The 17316-nt window shown below is 35.7% G+C and overlaps 2 protein-coding genes across 3 annotated transcripts in view; one reads left to right on the forward strand and one right to left on the reverse strand.

The window, feature by feature from the left end:
- Positions 1–17316, forward strand: part of LOC133516200 (cell adhesion molecule Dscam2-like) — a 294499-nt gene that overhangs the window by 239207 nt on the left and 37976 nt on the right. The gene's annotated exons all lie outside the window — the stretch shown is intronic.
- On the reverse strand, positions 2065–7024 carry LOC133516183 (ubiquitin carboxyl-terminal hydrolase isozyme L5). Of its 2 annotated transcripts, none has more exons than XM_061848967.1 (7): positions 6913–7024; positions 6477–6561; positions 5687–5750; positions 4578–4683; positions 4137–4364; positions 3682–3839; positions 2065–3487 (listed from the first exon to the last, which is right to left on the reverse strand). In XM_061848967.1, the coding sequence occupies exons 1-7, from the start codon at positions 6976–6978 to the stop codon at positions 3148–3150; spliced, it is 1047 nt and encodes a 348-aa protein (XP_061704951.1). In that variant the 5' UTR covers positions 6979–7024; the 3' UTR covers positions 2065–3147. The 2 variants fall into 2 exon arrangements, with proteins under 2 accessions (XP_061704951.1, XP_061704952.1); XM_061848968.1 differs by lacking the exon at positions 6913–7024 and adding an exon at positions 6784–6911.

A 17316-nucleotide genomic window follows, 5' to 3' on the forward strand; every position in this document is an offset into this window, starting at 1 on the left:
GGGGCCCCGCTGTTTTCTTTTTATAACATTTTGACAATTAGATCATAATGTATCACGGCTTTGCAGCAACTCGGCATATTTTGGGCGCCCGGCCAGCCGTAGAGGAGCGCGTCCTTTGGTCTACTGCGGGCTCAAAGCTGATCATAATTAGGCATTAGCTGTAAGGTGCAATTTGTTATTTGAAATAATAATTAATAAAGAAATCATCCTTCATTGCTTTTCACTAATATGTTTTTAAACACAGTATCTTCTTTTGTTCGTTTCCGAGCTCTGTTTCCTGCAGCTTAGCCATGCACAAAAGTTTTAAGACACTCTGCACCTTCGGTTTTCTGCTAAACTCTGCTCTTGGTCTTTGCGTAAGCCTAAAAATTCTTTAAATTTGGTATCGTCTTAAAGAAAAATAGACAGGATAATAAAATAATAATAATTGATCAATATTGTTACTGGCTTACGAAAACAAATACATTGTTAATAAAATGTGGTAGTACAGGATCCGCGGAATGCGAGTTCTACTTGAACTTGGCCGGTTCCGCGTACCGAAATCGCATGGTCGGGGTCGGAGCGCGGGGCCCCCCTAGGCGCGGGGCCCTTAGCATATGCTTTTTCTGCTGTTCGGTTAATCCGCCACTGAAACAGCCTACTAATCGGTAGCAATCGGTAATGACCTTTCCTACGAAGCTAGAAGAGCATTTGTGTTACTCGTAATTTTATCATGCCCCTGACGTTATTCACTTGTTCCCGAGTTAAGGATGTTTTTTTTTATATTATATCCACATATTAAAACGGAAAATCTGTGGTAGATTGTCCCAAGAACAAGAAATTTTATCCTTTTACTGCCTTTTGTCCACTGCATGTAGGTATATATTCACCTTAATGGCCACGACAAAAATGCTTAGGTGTAATGGCATTATTCCGTAAATGGGGTAAGTAATTAATACACAATTTCAAAAATTCTCATAAATGAGTCGATATTGATTTACTTACTGACAAGTCTGACAACATTAGTCTAGATTTTTACAAAATGACTCTTATAGAAAAAAACGCACTCACATTTTTAGGGTTCCGTAGCCAAATGGCAAAAAACGGAACCCTTATAGATTCGTCATGTCCGTCTGTCTGTCCGATTATGTCACAGCCACTTTTTTAATACACCTGTATAACCTAGTGATAGGTATGCTTGAACTAAAATAATAACCACAATAGGGGTGCTCTACCACCCGTAAGGTGAATGGTACAGGATCCCTCTGCCTTTGGCTTGCATTAGCCAGAGTGGAGTCGTGACTAGTCGGTAGAGCTGCGTTCTCGATGGTAGAGTAGATGTTAAACGTAAGTGGCGCTGGCGAGTAGGTTATGTATAAAGTCCAGTGACACCTCTCAATCCTCAGCCCTCACACCGACGTTGCCCTTGGCCCACCTTGTGGGGGCGATTCACTGTCTGCGGAAATAAAATTGTATACTTACCATTTTATTATAGGCGTCCGGTACTTACTATATCCAATATTTAGTCCATCGCTTTCACCTAATAGCATACTCGTAGATCATTCTAGATTCCATCAACTCAATAGTCTTTACACCCTGGCGGGTGCTGCCTTTGCGTGCGTCCCATGACACAGGCAAGGGCAGCATCCCCTCTACGTGTTGACATTGGCTCCTCGCACGCCTCCCAAATGTCCGGTCCGGAACGCCATTGTTCCGTGATGAAAACACCGCAACACTTAGACCTTATATAGAATTAAGAATATTAACTTCTCCACTCAACGAAATTAATTTTACTTGGGGCATGGAGGACGTTGGAGAGCGCAGCACAACACAGGTACCTACACTGTGCCATCACATGTCAACATTACAATCGTTCTTGACGCTCTAACTAGTCTAACAACTCCCGCGTATCCAACGTGCATATCGTTCACGCTCCGTGGCGAACGAATCGCACTAATATGGAAGAGTGATAGAGAGAGATGATTACGCTACGCTACGGAGCGTTAACGATTGTAAAGTTGGCTACACGGCCTGACGACTTAGCGTTCTTGGCACTAAAAGGATTCTATGATAGAATAAAACGTATTATCAATTTAAGTTCATTTAATAAGACCCAAACCAGTGGGATAGTTTGTCAAATATTCAACTTTTCTGATTTCAAATTTAATCATAATAATAAGATAATACCGAGTACGTTTTCTTCATGTCTGCAGCGATTGCAGCGGCCTCTTACGTATTCTCGTGCCACACACGGAGTAAACATACAATCATCATCTACCTACTTGAATCCACACAGAGCGAGCATTGTGCATCAGGCGGCGCGCTGGGGCGAGGGAAACGCATGCGCCGCTTCGGCCGAGGCACGTCTACACTTGCCGTTTGTGCGTGAGGAAATTGCCTCGCGCGTATGCTCGCTCTGTGTGGACCTGGCTAATGGGACACAAAATGTATCTGATAACAATATAACCGTGAAAATATTAAGAGGAAAGGCCAGCTAAGCCTCTTCTCAGATTTGAGAATTTTAGGTGAATATAATATGTCCGTCGCACTGACGGGGGCGGCCCCTAAAATTAGTGCGATAAGGACAACTGCGGCTTAGGCGAAACATCCTGCGTAAAAATCTTAAAACACACACTGTTTCCTACTCCGAAACTTAACCAATCGTAACGAAATTTTTAAATCTAAATCGTAGTGAAATTATCTGTGTCGGGCTGTTAGCTTTTAAAGTATCGGTTTAAAAATACCATGCTTTTCTTTACGCCCTAGTCAATTAGGCCGTTTTTGCCACGTTTGAAGTGCTTAAGCGCTTAAAAAACAGTAAGACAAAGATATTGATATTATTATTCTGTGTTGAAAAATCATTGCTCTAGGGTCAAAAATCATGCGAGGAAACAGTCGAGTATGTTTGTATGGAGAAATGACCACTGAACTTGCTTCTTAATCTGAAACTTGCAATGAGACGACCTCCAAAAAATAAATATCCGAACAGATCAAGAAGAAATTGAAAAACAACTCAACTCTACTTAACGACTCTAGGAGATGCGATTTGACTGGTGGTGACCTTGAACGCAATTTACATTTTTTTAAATAATTATTATAAGCAGTACAGATACACACATCCTCCAATATTCATTAAATACTAAAGCTTCATTGCACATTCCAGTATTCCTACGTCTTAATCTTTTTCGGTCCCTTTTTCGCCGCGCGCTCCTTCGCCTTCTCCAATAGCGGAGTCAATTTTTTCTCCTCCGCCAAGATCTTGAGCAACTGCACTATAAACGGTATGTAGTTGTGTTTCCTCCGCGCCATCTCCTGCTGGTACTTGGCCATCTTGACGTCCTCGTATTCTATGAGCATCCTGAGCCGGGGTATTTCGTTCTCTACTTCTTCCGAGTGCATGCCCATCATCTGTGACTCGTTAAGGAGTTCCTCCAGCTGACGTTCGTAAATCATCTTTCTGTCTGATACTAGAGCCATTAGATTGAAGTGGATCTCGCCTTCTGTGTAGCTGTAAATAATGGTAAATTCTAAGATTTAAGTCTAGCTAGTAAAATAAGTACCTATAACTTTCAATGAGCAACTTTGAGTATGTCCAAAATCCTAAAGAACCAATGGAATACGACGGTCCTCGCGTTGTAAGTCCAATGCATTTACACTTAAGTAAGACATTTAACCACTTAAGCAGTAAAGAGGGACCCTTACATGTTGATGCGCTTCATGATGATGGGCCTGACGACGTCGAGCCAGTCTTGCTCCGGCGCGATGGGCCCGTGGTCGATGGGGCCCTCGCGCAGGCCATCCAACTCGTACAGCCGCCCGTCGATAGGCATGTAGCCGATGAAGTGATATACGTCGTCATCCTAAAATGAGACAACATTTACGAATAAGTCTAGTCAGACATTATATTAGTCAACTAGTAAAGTACTTGTATAAGTATCTGTGAGATACTTAACCCTTTACTGCATGTAATAAAAAATATTTGTTGAAATTTGAACTTTAATAGCTGCCAATAGAGTTGAATATCATATCCGCCATCATATGGCTTCGTATGTGGTAAGGGATTTAATTTATATCTTTATTTTTTAAGCCATTTTGTTATTAATTTGTTCTGTGTCGGATTATAAAACTATAGGCATGTACTATAACATGATACCAACCTTAGAAGCCATTTTCTGATCGAACTCAAAGTGCATATATGGTGACATAGAGTTATGTGCCATGCGTATGGTCTGCGAATTGCTCAAAGTCAGGCCTCTCATACGGGGGTCGAATGACATGCTGAACTCCTTTAGCTTGGTCAACTCTGGGCCTATGTCCACATCTGGGTGAGTGCAGTTTAGAAGTAAACTGACTACAGCTTGGGTAGCACAGGCATTATTGATAACCTAAAAACAAAACATAAATTATACAATTAAAAAAAACTGAAAAGCAAAAGAACCAACATATGTTAAGTCACAAGTATAAATTATGAGGCTTACAATCAAAGTTATGGAAGTAACTCATGTTTAGTCCCACAACTAACTTTACTCTCCTTCTTAATGTACTTTTCACATCCAATGTATTCATCTGCTAGCTGTAGAATGCAAAATTAAACTAACCTGTTTAGCAAAGTAGATTTTATCAAGACGGTTGTCTGTCACAACAGGACCAGCAGGTTCCTCATGTTGTAAGAATTTGAAGAGAAATATGAGTCCATGAACAGGTCTGAAATATAAATAAACACTTTTAATGTTATAAAATCAGCTAATACACTTTTCAGTATAACATAACTAAATAACAATGTTTGAATCTCTACCAGTTGGTTTGTACTTACTATACTTTCAACTAATATTATTTTCATGATGTTTGTATATTAAATAAATAAATAAATATTATAGGACATTAGTACACAAAAATTAATGAAAGGGCACAAGTACCATGAAGTACTTTTTGGTTTCGCTTTATCATTGTTTTCAATCAAAATAGATTAAAATGGACGACCAGTTTGGCCTAGTGGGTAGTGACCCCGCCTACGAAGCCGATGGTCCCGGGTTCAAATCCTGGTAAGGGCATTTATTCGTGTGATGAGCATGGATATTTGTTCCTGAGATGACTCAGGAACAAATAGGATAGAATGAGATAGAATAGGATGAGATTCAACACCCATGAGGGTGTTTTCTATGTATTTAAGTATTTATAAATATTTATATATTATATATATCGTTGTCTAAGTACTCTCAACACAAGCCTTATTGAGCTTACAGTGGGACTTAGTCAATTTTTGTAATAATGTCCTATAATATTTATTTATTATTTATTTATATAACATTTCAAACTTTCGCATTTAGAAACACATTTTAAAACATATTTAAAACCAGTTCTATCTCAAATTTATTTTATTACCTTTATTTCCGACATTATGATGCAGATGCAGGTTTTACTGGTCATGGTCACGAATAACGCGGTTTTAAATATGTTTTAAAACTATTTATACTTATAATTCATTCATTTTATGAATTAATTCTTTTTTTTCGAATTTGATCATATGCATTGAATAAAGAGTTTTCCAAACAATTTTTAAGTATCTTGTGTAACTTCAAGTCTATTGGCATCTACTGTTACTTTTATCATGAAAAGATGCTTTTACAAAGTGTTGACATTACCCTTTTGAAGCTCAATGTAATGTTGCAGCAATGTACCCTGAAATGCCAAAATACAAACTCACTACCTAAGATTTTCAAAAATTCCTTCTTCCATGGTCCATAATTCTTCTACTTGTACACCTTTAGCTCCTGTGGAATGATTATTCTTTTAATTTTGTTTTTTAATTATGTTTAGTTCCAATTTAACATTCCATGGCAAATTTTAACCATTCAATATTGGGCTTGTTTTAAATATGAAAGCTCTTGACTTATTAGATTGAAATGGTAAGGTGTTTGTATTTGTTGTTGCAGTGTATTCATGACATTATTGTAAAAGTGATAACTTGCAGCGAGGCCAAACCAGTCTGACCTAGTGGGTAGTGACCCTGCCTATGAAGTCAATGGTCCCGGGTTTGAATCCCGGAAGGGCATTTATTTGTGTGATCTGTGTAAAATTGTCCCCATATATTTATTTATTTACATTGATTGTCAAAAGAGCCAGGTAATGCTTGCCAGTAAGATAAATGAGTACCCAAATTACCATATAATGTAAAGAGCCCTATATTTCCATCTACCTTAGCTGCCAAATTAGAGGACCCCATGTATCTTAGACCTTACTTGTCTTATACGATCAATATATCTTAATATGGTAGTAAACAAAATATATAGCAAGAGTAAAATAAAATAAAAAAACTTCTGAGTTGAGAATTGAAATTTTGAAGTGCTGAGAATTTAGGGATTAAGTAAAGCTAAATACACAGGAATTGTTGCATGATAAGAAGTTTCATTACTGCAATTGGACACAATTTCCACATATTTATGAAGTAAATACCTAAGTAAATTGGTTAGGCTGAATATTAGTTGCTTAATATTTACCAAATTTCTTTATAAGTTGTGTAAAAACTCCTGGATCACTTTCAATTAAACACCAGTCTCCTGCAGATTCCATTATTGCAAACTTCTGTAAAAAAAATACAAACATTGCCATGTCCTTGAAATACCGCTATTAATTTTGAATATTGTATCAACATAACCTCGAAATCCGGTTATAACTTCATTTTAGTTCCCTCTACACCGGTGCATATAATTATAGTTACTAAAATGCACAATACTTATTATGTATTACGTACTAAAATCATTACAAAAAGAGCGGGTATAAACACTGATTAAAAGCTGCATTTACCGCTTAACACGAAAAACAGCAATAATGTAAGACTGGAACTTTGACCACGAATGTAATATCTTTTTACTCCTTCTTTAATACAAGTCTTTATATCAAAGCACACGGATAATTAACCAAAATAAACCAAACCTTTTGCAAGTCACGTCTATTCTCAACGCTACAACTACAACGTACGTCAAATATTTTGTTTGACATAAAGACCAAACTAACCTAAACTTTAAAGAATAATAATGCACTTCAAATTGGATCGTATCAAGTTAAACATAGAGTTGAACTTTGTGCGATTATTATAGGGAGTAGGTGTAACGGAAAAGGAATTTATTTGCGGCAAGTGGGCGTCCGCCATCTTAACGTTTCGTTGCGCGCGCAGTTCATGAGTTCATTGACACACCCCGCTACATAATTCCATTTGTTTAGCGTTATTTCATACAAGTAATATTTCTGTTCATTACCTACTATAATATGTTTTATAAATTATATTTTCGTACTTCGATGTACATTAATGTAATATATTTTTCGTTACAAAAAATCCAATCGTCGGAAACTGCGCGTAAAGAAATGCACTGAATATGAAAATCATGAAAATAAAATAAGATTTGAAGGAATGAGACCAATGTATTGTCAAAGAGAAATACGAAGTTATAGAGTCTGGCTAGCCAAATATTGTTGACAGATATTTCCTAATGGTATCACCAATTGTCTATGATTAAAAAAAAAGCTAAAAGTCTGTTGTCAATGTATACTGTCATTCATTCAAATTGTTCGCGGTTTTTGAGGGGTTAATAATGACTACACTGAGTAAAGTCCGCAAACTATTATTTAATAAATTAAATAATCACGACAATGTGCGAAGTCGGACGCGAAGCGTTATATAACGAAAAACTGCTATGTTTACAAGACGTAGGTAAACAATTTAGTAGGTTGTAGCTCTATTAATATTTTGATACTTTAAGTACTAGTTCTAACATTTGCGTATAACTTTGATTAAGTACGTGAATTTATTAATACCTGAATCTCATGAATAGTCCTAAGTGTGTAAAGAAACGGATTAACTAGAAGTTCTGGAAAATATCAATAAAATCAAAACATTGGAATGTAACGAGCAGGGCCCGTAACTTTCATGCCGTTGACGCTAAAATGACGTCACGCTGCATAGAGTTGATTCCGATTAAATTCGTCATAATTGACAGTGACAATAATATGAAATCTCAAGCGTCTAGATGTTGATTGTCACTATGACAAAGTGCGTAATGTTACACAAATCAATTTCCTTGACTATTTTTAATCAATACTTATGTAATAAAACCTTTTTAAATGTAACCTTTTTTATTCGTTCATATTTAAAAGACGTGTTGTCAAAAATGTTACAAGTGCCACTCAGGCTGACGCAACTAGGAACAAAATAAGTTTTGTATGGAACTTGTTTCGCAAATCTTTGCCAACGAAGAAAAATAAAACGTCAGTGCTATTTATTCTGTCAAGTTTACATCAAGTCAACTGTCAGCCTAATTGTTTTTTGTTCGGGTATTTCGTGCAATTTCTTTATTATTTAGTGAAAATATCGAAAATAGTGAACCGTGATCAGAGTAAAGAACGAGTTTGTTACAATGCCACCGAGAAAACGGTTTACTAAGTGTGAAATATGTGGCAAGCGAGCCACTCGAGAAAATCACGAAAAAAGGGATTTTATGACGAAATTTCCCTTGGATAAAGACCGGTACGTATTGCTTTAGATACTTTTGACCTTATTTTGGTGCAGCAGGCTTTAAACACATCGAAAATTTGATATTTTATATTATTTTTAGTTTTGAACTAGGGATGTACTAAAACTATCGATAATTGTATGTTTATTTGTATATCAGTGTAAGTAATTAAATAAAATATGTGAAATTTCCTGACAACTTGCATGCAATGTGACACAAAATTAATTCGTCGAAGATTTTCAGTGGAAAATTATCTATCATCTATGCATTAATGGTCATTATTTAACATATATGATTTGATTTATAGATGCATATTAGCGCTAAATAATCAGTTGATCATCTCATTAGCAAACACTTGGAATATAAACTGCACATAACCAAGGCTGTATGTTTTCAGATGCAGGCAGTGGGTTAAATTTGTTGGGAACGAAGACCTGATACATCTTCCCATAGAAAAGTTACATTTATTGAAACATGTATCTGCAGATCATTTTAATAATAGTGCTTTTAATAAAAAAAATTAAGAAAAAAAATAGTGAAGGATTTTATAATTACAATCTGATTGTAACGAGGTATTCTAAAATAGAATCGTAGCGTAGTGAGGGATTCAAGTGTTAACGCCTATGGGTGGTATTCCACCTATGCAATTTCTTTGTCCAATGTGTATTGCGTCTCACATTTTGATTAATGACAGAGTAAGACGCAATGACATTGGACCAAGAAATTGGATAGGTGGAATACCACCCTAAGGTGGAAATATTTTTGCTACCACGTGATAAATTTACATACTGCTTTTCACATCACCTGTGAGGAAATTATTATGGTACAAATAAATAAATAAATTTAATCAATGGTAATTAAATAATTTAACCTAAGAAGTATGCAAAAAGAGGAAAAAAGTGATCCCTCCTAGTAGGGAAAAAGTGCTACTTTGATCCTTCGTAGTGGTGAATAACAACAAGGTGTTCTAAAAAAAAATCGAGTCCACATTAAGCCCGACCACGTATTAGTCCACTCATAGAACTATCCACTATATAACATACAACTTAAATGTGGACTCGATCCTAACTTGATTTCGAGTACAAAATTAGTAGACAAGAGTCTATATTTCAACCCTCCCCATTTTATCGATATCGATAAGAAACGCAAGCGTGTAGCGTACTACACTATTTAAATTGCTTATGTTGGTACTATGGTTCTTTGACAGTTCTTTGTCGTACATTTTGGTAATGATTTGCGAAACAAAGGGATTCCACTCGCTAGTATGGAAGTCCCGTCTCTTAAAACGTAGTGATTATATGCTCTTTGGTGCCACTGAGAAATAAAAATACTGAATTCCTAATTGTATTAGTTGTTAAAATCAGAAAAATGTGTGCATCAATTATACATTTTCTTTGAAGTTGGAATAATTAACCAAATGTGTGACACAACAAACAAAAATGCGATTACAAAACAAAAGGATTTTTATGAATATTGCATTACGTATGAACGCGAAGATGACTTAGATTTTCTTTGCATGGGAATTAATGCAAGAAGGATGGCGTGCTTTACGTTAGAGAGGAATTCTGTTTTCTACGTAACTATTGTAATGTGTTGTTAACCATTTAATAAAATGTATGTTGAAAAACAAATCAAATACTTTTATTTACGTTTCACGTATCAAGTAGGTATTATTTATTCCACGTGTAAGTAGAGTACTTTTGAAGTCATTTGTACATGATTAAAATGATTGATGACTAATGATTAATAATTTACAATAAAACTATTTGGGATCACCCTATATGGAGCGTGACGTCAAATTGATGTCATTGGCATGAAAATTACGGGCCCTGGCTAACGAGTAACTGAAAACCAATATTTTAAAGAAATCTGTGAAGTGACTGGTCAGTTTTAGTAATTTGATAAATATAAAAATTGTTAGAGATGATGCTACTATTATTACAGATCCAACAGACATAGCAAATGAGTTCAATAACTTTTTTACTGATCATATACCATCAGAAGGCACAGCTCGAATAGAATATGGCATAAATGTAAACTGCATTCAGTCTATGTACATGAAACCAACTATTCCTCATGACATCTTCACAATAATTAAGTCTTTGAAAAACACTAACAGCGTCGGACATGACAACATATGCACTAAAGTGGTAAAGGAAGTGGCACACATAATTGCTGTCCCTCTTAGTTATATTATTAATTTAAGTATTGCAACTGGAGTGTATCCCGATAACTTAAAGTCTGTTATTGTAAAGCCATTGCATAAAAAAGGTGAAAAAACAAATATAAAAAATTACAGTCCAATTGCACTGGCAACAATTTTCTCAAAAATCTTTGAAAAAGTTATATATGAGGCACTGTATAGTTACTTAGAGAAATATAAACTTTTTGCTACAGAACAAAAAGGTTTCAGAAAACAAAAAAACGGTAAATATAGCCATATTTGATCTTGTACAGCCCGTCATAGATGCTATGGATAGGCGTAATTATATTTGTGCAGTTTTCATGGACATGACCAAAGCCTTTGACTACGTAGACCATACGATTCTCTTAAAAAAACTCAATGCGTATGGAATACGTGGGAATGTGTTGGACTTATTCAGGTCATACTTAACTAACAGAGATCAATATACTGAGCTCACTCAAATTTGTTTGAGGACTAAGCAGCAGAAGTCTTTTCAATCAGATAAACGTAAAATAAAGTATGGTGTGCCGCAAGGAAGCGTTCTTGGCCCTTTGCTGTTTCTACTTTATATCAATGACCTTCCACGAAATTACGTTATAATAGAATGTAAAGATATTAATCACTATGAATCCGAAATTAATAATACAATTGTTGACATAATTAAATGGCTTAATATAAATAACTTATTGATAAATCTAGATAAGACTAAAATTATCCATTTCTACCAACGAAAAATACCTCCTCCAATTTGCTGCAAATATGAAGGTCAATGTATAGAGTTTGTTACCGACACAAAGTTTTTAGGGGTACAAATTGATGAAAACTTATCTTGGAAAGCCCATACGGAACAAATGTTCAAAACACTTAGTCAGTATGCCTACGCCCTACATATACTATCCAAAAAAGCAAGTCCTCACGCAGTTTTAGTAGCATATCATGGTCTTGTAGCTTCAAAGTTGCGGTATGGTATTATCTTTTGGGGAAATTCCACAAATAGAGAATTAATTTTTAAGGCACAAAAGAGGTGCATTAGAACAATGTGTGGCCTCAAAACACTCGACAGTTGCGTACCATATTTCAAAGACTTAAGAATTTTGATGGTGCCCTCGCTTTTCATTTTTGAAGTGATAATATTTGTAAAAAACAATACAAGCTTGTTCAAAAAGCATCTTGATATTTCTCACAGAAATCTGCGACCTAAGCATATACACAATCTTTGCACAATTCCTGCAAAAACATCATTGTTGCGAAAAAGTGTGTATTACTTGGCCAGTAAAATATATAATAAATTGCCGATTACCTTTTAGTCACTAAATATATTAGAATTAAAAAATAAGCTAATGACACTATTAATTCATAAATGTTATTATTCCATTGCTGATTATTTAAATGATGACTTAGAATGATATGTATACAACAGTTTTTTTTTTAATAGACATCTAAGGACATAATATTTATGAATTATATGTAATGATACAAATTTACAAATTTATATTTTATATTTTGACAATTTAAATTCTTATAAACTACCTGATATTCATTATTGAATTGTCATAGCTGTAAGTAGGATTACATAATAATTACTCGTACTCTGTGAGCATGATAGTTCTGTTTCTAGTATTAAGTTTAATGTTTTTGTACGCCGTTTGGCAAAATATAGTGAAACTGTACATATATAAACTGACCACCAATGTAACTCTACCTATATTTACAAATAAAACACTTACTTACTTACTTACTATAAAAATATCTTAGCGAAACATGTCTATCTTCGTACATAGTGGTAGAAATTATGTGAGCTGACTTTGAGTGCACGTCAACGTATATTTAATTTATTTCCTTAGGTACCATACGTGTGCACAGAAAATGGAAAATATTTTCTAGTATCAAAACTATAATTCCTACTACACAAATTGTGACCAGCCCAAGATTTTTTTTTATCCCACCATAAATTTGTTTAATATTTCAGTAGCCAGACTCTATAAAGCTTTGGTATTGTAAAGCCTGACCAGTAATATATGATCACGCGCCATATTGCGGAATTTAATTGAAACTAAATTTTTCATACTACTTAAACTGGGCTATAACCGCGAAAATCGAAGTTCGTCAATTGCGGGCTTTTTTCTCCGTCACTCTAATTACGCCTTAATCGGAGTAAAAGAGAAAAATCCCCGCAATTTGCGAATTTTGGTGTTCGTGGTAGGCCCCCTGAACTGTTACTCTATACATGAGAATAACAGCGCCCTCTTGACAATAATCATATATACTGTACCCCTAGTGTAAATTTGATCGACATCATAACGTGACGAACGCGTTTGCGTTAAGTCTCATTTTGTATAGGATTTTGAGTTTCCAAAACGTCCCGCTTGGCGCGCTCTTTCTAAATCCAATACAAAATGACACTAAACGCAAACGCGTACGTCACGTTTCAAAATCGAATTTATTTACACTAGGGGTACAGTACCCCTTCGACGGTACGCGGCTTCGGCTAGATTTCTAACGAAACCGGTCCGCGTGGGCGTGCCGCAAAAGGACCTAACTCGAGTATAACTGGTACGATGATGCCTTCTAAGACACCTTGGTACGGTTACTGGGTGCATGAACATGGATCACTGCACCTTGTATTAGAAATTATTCGTTGCTGTGATGATGTCAACTCACATTAGGAATACACTTGGCTAGACTAAAGACTCGTAAAACTCAACATCGCCATACTTTAATAAGTTTTACAGATTTTCAGTCTGGTATTTTATTATAAACGTGTTCAAATTCGGTTGTTTTAAAATATTTTCAATTCTGTAAGTTTTATTGTAAGAAAAACTCATTAGTTTCATAAGTGCGTTTACAGCCTTAATGATTACTTGGACCTACCATTAACCATTTAATAATTGAATATTATTTATATTAGTTGACATTTTGTAATTTTTATTTTGTACTTATTTATTTAATATAATTCTAGAACTAGATGTAATAGCGTGTACACCTGTAAAGGTAGGGTTCGGTGTGACTCATTTTCTGCAATTGTAACTGCTACTTTGTAACCTGAATTTCCAAATACGCAATAAAGTCATTCAATTCAATTCAATTAGGCATCATAAATTAAAATAACCAACGCTATTCGCAAACTTGCAGCTCTAGCATAATTTACTTCGACGTTTATCTTCCTCTATATTTAGGGCAAAATCGTAAAGATACATGAGAATGCAGCCGTGTATGCAGTACACGTTCGTCACGTTATGATGTCGATCAAATTTACACTAGGGGTACAGGTCGGGCTTTATACGTATATGTGCAATGAGTACTTATATAAAAACCTACTACCAAAATCTTGAAACATACAAAATAAAAAGGTAAGATTTATTTCACAGATATTACATAATTATAACAATAAACTATAAATAAACTTAATAATAATAAAAAAGGCTACAAATAAACTTAAAGTAAATAAAAAACGTCTCCCAAGTCGCTGCCGATGGGCAGTGTGCCCAGAAGGCTGGCCGCATTGCCACGTTGGATGGCAATGCTTATCCTTTGAGCAAAATACTGGCCAGCCCTCTGGTCACCTGTGGCATCTATAAGGCGCGACGCTAGGTCCTTGTAGAGCCGACGCGCGCTTGGCCCCCACGGCCCCAGCGTTTCGACCCCAAACGCCTCGAAAATGTAGCTACTGACGAGGGTGGCGTATTTTCGGCGTTTGAGGTCTTCGGCCGCGGACGCGGCACGACCAGCACCACTGCTGGTACCCGGAAGGTGGGACGGCGCGAGAGTGTCAACGCATGTGTCAAAATATGAAAATATATATCAAAACGAATGGTCAATGGTCTAATATAAATTATACCACAATTATCCACAGATTATAAATTAGACCATATGTGAGTTAAAAACCATTAAGTATATTAATACTTAGAAATTTTAAAACACTAAACCGATTAGAAATAAACATTACATGATTAAAAACGATTATCATTGAAAAAAGTAGTTATTTGACTGTAGAGCGAATGAAAAAATGAAATTGCATAAACATACTTTCTCTAATGTTATCTAATATCCAAAGAGGATAATGGGGTTCCCTTTCCTCTTAATCAAAAATGTTGTTAAAAGAAACCATCAACATAGTTAATAGCTACTTAATTGGTCTCTGACAGCCTCCGGCCGTCCGTCCGGTAATGCAATCTGCGTGCAATCGCGCCGTAATTCGTGCTGCAGTCGCAGGGAACGACATGATGACATGCGTGCATGACGTGCAAAATCGCATGTCTCTCGCATTTTTCGGTACTAAACTGTCTTATTAAGTACATATAAGTAGTTAATAAAAAATACTAATAACGCCCTTTTCCATTTAACGATAATTATTTTAAAGAAGATCTATGTTTTTTTAAGGTTCCAAAGGGTCGAAATGTCTTTACCAACGCGTCGTGTCGCCTGACCCAGACTTCATCTAAACATGAGATTTCATGAAAGTCAATTTAAATGTTTTATGGCTAGCATTTACTAAGTGCATTCATTACTGATTGATTACACAAATCGTCGTACCGTCTTCTGGGCTATATTTCTATGAAATTATGACGGCGTTTACTTAATACTTGCTATCTTGGTCTGACTCTAACGAAATTTAGATTTTCGTCATTTTCGCGGTAGGTAAAGATTAATACAAAATTAACATACCTATGTACCTAGCCTAGTCCCTCAAATACGACCACGTATGTTCGTCCATACTCCATAGTGAAATTGGAATGTGAATATTCCGACGACCGGTTTGGCCTAGTGGGTAGTGACCCTGCCTATGAAGCTGATGGTCCCGGGTTCAAATCCTGGTAAGGGCATTTATTCTTGTGATGAGCATGGATATTTGTTCCGGAGTCATGGGTGTTTTCTATGTATTTAAGTATTTATAAATATTTATATATTATATATATATCGTTGTCTAAGTACCCCTCAACACAAGCCTTATTGAGCTTACTGTGGGACTTAGTCAATTTGTGTAATAATGTCCTATAATATTTATTTATTTAATATTTAGTCTCTCACTCTTGCACTCTTTCTGTATAAATACACACACTACATAGGTGCAAGCTAACACGGAGAGTACACAAAATCCAAATACTAACGGCCCGATTCGAAGAATGAGATACGATAACCGATAAGTTCCTGTTTAGATAAGTTCTCATTTAGACATCGTTTGTATGTCGTATAATTAACAGAAGCAGCTCGATTCGGGCTACCAATGTCACTTTAACGATAGAAATATCGTAGATAGATCTTATTGGGATCACAGCGGAATCGAAATAAATGTCAAATTTGACATGTCGTTTAGTTATCGATCTTTTAAAGATCTTTTCAAGATATTAAACGTGTCTTAATCATTTTTCGAATCAGGCCGTACGTAATATTTTTATAATTTGTATACTTCACAAATCAACCAAAACAATCCGTTTGTTAGTCGTATACCTCGAGATCAAAAAATCCTTGTAGCTTTTCACCTATTCGCGTTTCACCGTGATAGCGTATTTTACTGTAGCGTGTAATATTGGTGGTATATTTTATTACTCGCATATATTTTTAATAGATTTTTACAACAGTAGCAAATTTTAATGTAGCATGTATTTTCAATAGCCTATTTAGATAGCCGCATATATTTTCAATAGGTGTTTACAACAGTAGCAAATTTTGATATAGCATGTATTATCAATAGCCTATTTAGTTAGCCGCAAAAAAAAATTGTTGCATTTTACCTGGGTCGCATATTGTTGTACTGTATTGTATTAATCGTAAAAAAAATTGGCTATACCACTGGGATATATTAAAAATACGGTCGCTTATTGACCTCATTGTTACAGCCATACATTAACTAGCTTTGGAGAATTTGTTATTTAGGAAATCTACCTCTAAGGTTACATATATCACACTCAAAACCAGGAGATAAACTACAAGTGCGAAATGCATTTACAAGACAAAACTATAGAGGTATAGTGCTTAAAGGAAATATCGCGATATGTAATAACGCATTATAAACAAATATCTATCGAGGTGAAAAGCGACTACAGTGAAGAAAGGCAGGGAAGTAAAATATACTATGAATTTTATACACCATTGTAATTGGCGACCAGAAATCATACTACAGGAAAAAAATCTGTTCAGAAATTATGAGATCGCGGCGAAACGCGAATAGGTGAAAAGGTACAAGGAATTTTTGATTTCGAGGTATACGACTAACAAACGAAACAATCGTCACTCTATGCGGCGCTCAGTAATAAAACAATCTAGCGATCATCTGAATCTTTCTTCGTAGTTTTCTCACTCATAAGCACCAGCAAGTTATACCTACCTAAATAGTTTCGTTTCTCTCACGATACAATAATACACGCTACGCGCCACACTTTTCAACTGGCCCGAACGTACTTAACAGAGCTAGTTTTTCGCGGTGCAGCGCATTGGGATTAACGATTAACGGACTTAGAAAAATGTAACGGATGTTAACGAGTCCATTAACACTTTTTGAAGCGATGACAGATGACAGCGTCGGGAGGCAGCAACGAGGCAAATGCCACAGTGAAGGATTTGGCATTCCATATCAGCAATACAAATATTATCCTGCTGACCATACTTATCATCATTGGCTTGATTTTTATATACGGACTGTAGAAA

Source organism: Cydia pomonella, chromosome 3, assembly GCF_033807575.1.
Source record: "Cydia pomonella isolate Wapato2018A chromosome 3, ilCydPomo1, whole genome shotgun sequence".
NCBI lineage: Eukaryota > Metazoa > Arthropoda > Insecta > Lepidoptera > Tortricidae > Cydia > Cydia pomonella.

Excerpts from the sequence above, each read along its gene's own strand:
- LOC133516183 (XM_061848967.1), bottom strand. The coding sequence starts at position 6,978 with ATGTCAAACAAAATATTTGACGTACGTTGTAGTTGTAGCGTTGAGAAT. Across the intron at positions 4,684-5,686 it reads GGAATTTTTGAAAATCTTAG|ACCTGTTCATGGACTCATAT; the intron begins GTAGTGAGTTTG and ends TTTATATTTCAG. Across the intron at positions 3,488-3,681 it reads ATCATGAAGCGCATCAACAT|CTACACAGAAGGCGAGATCC; the intron begins GTAAGGGTCCCT and ends CATTATTTACAG.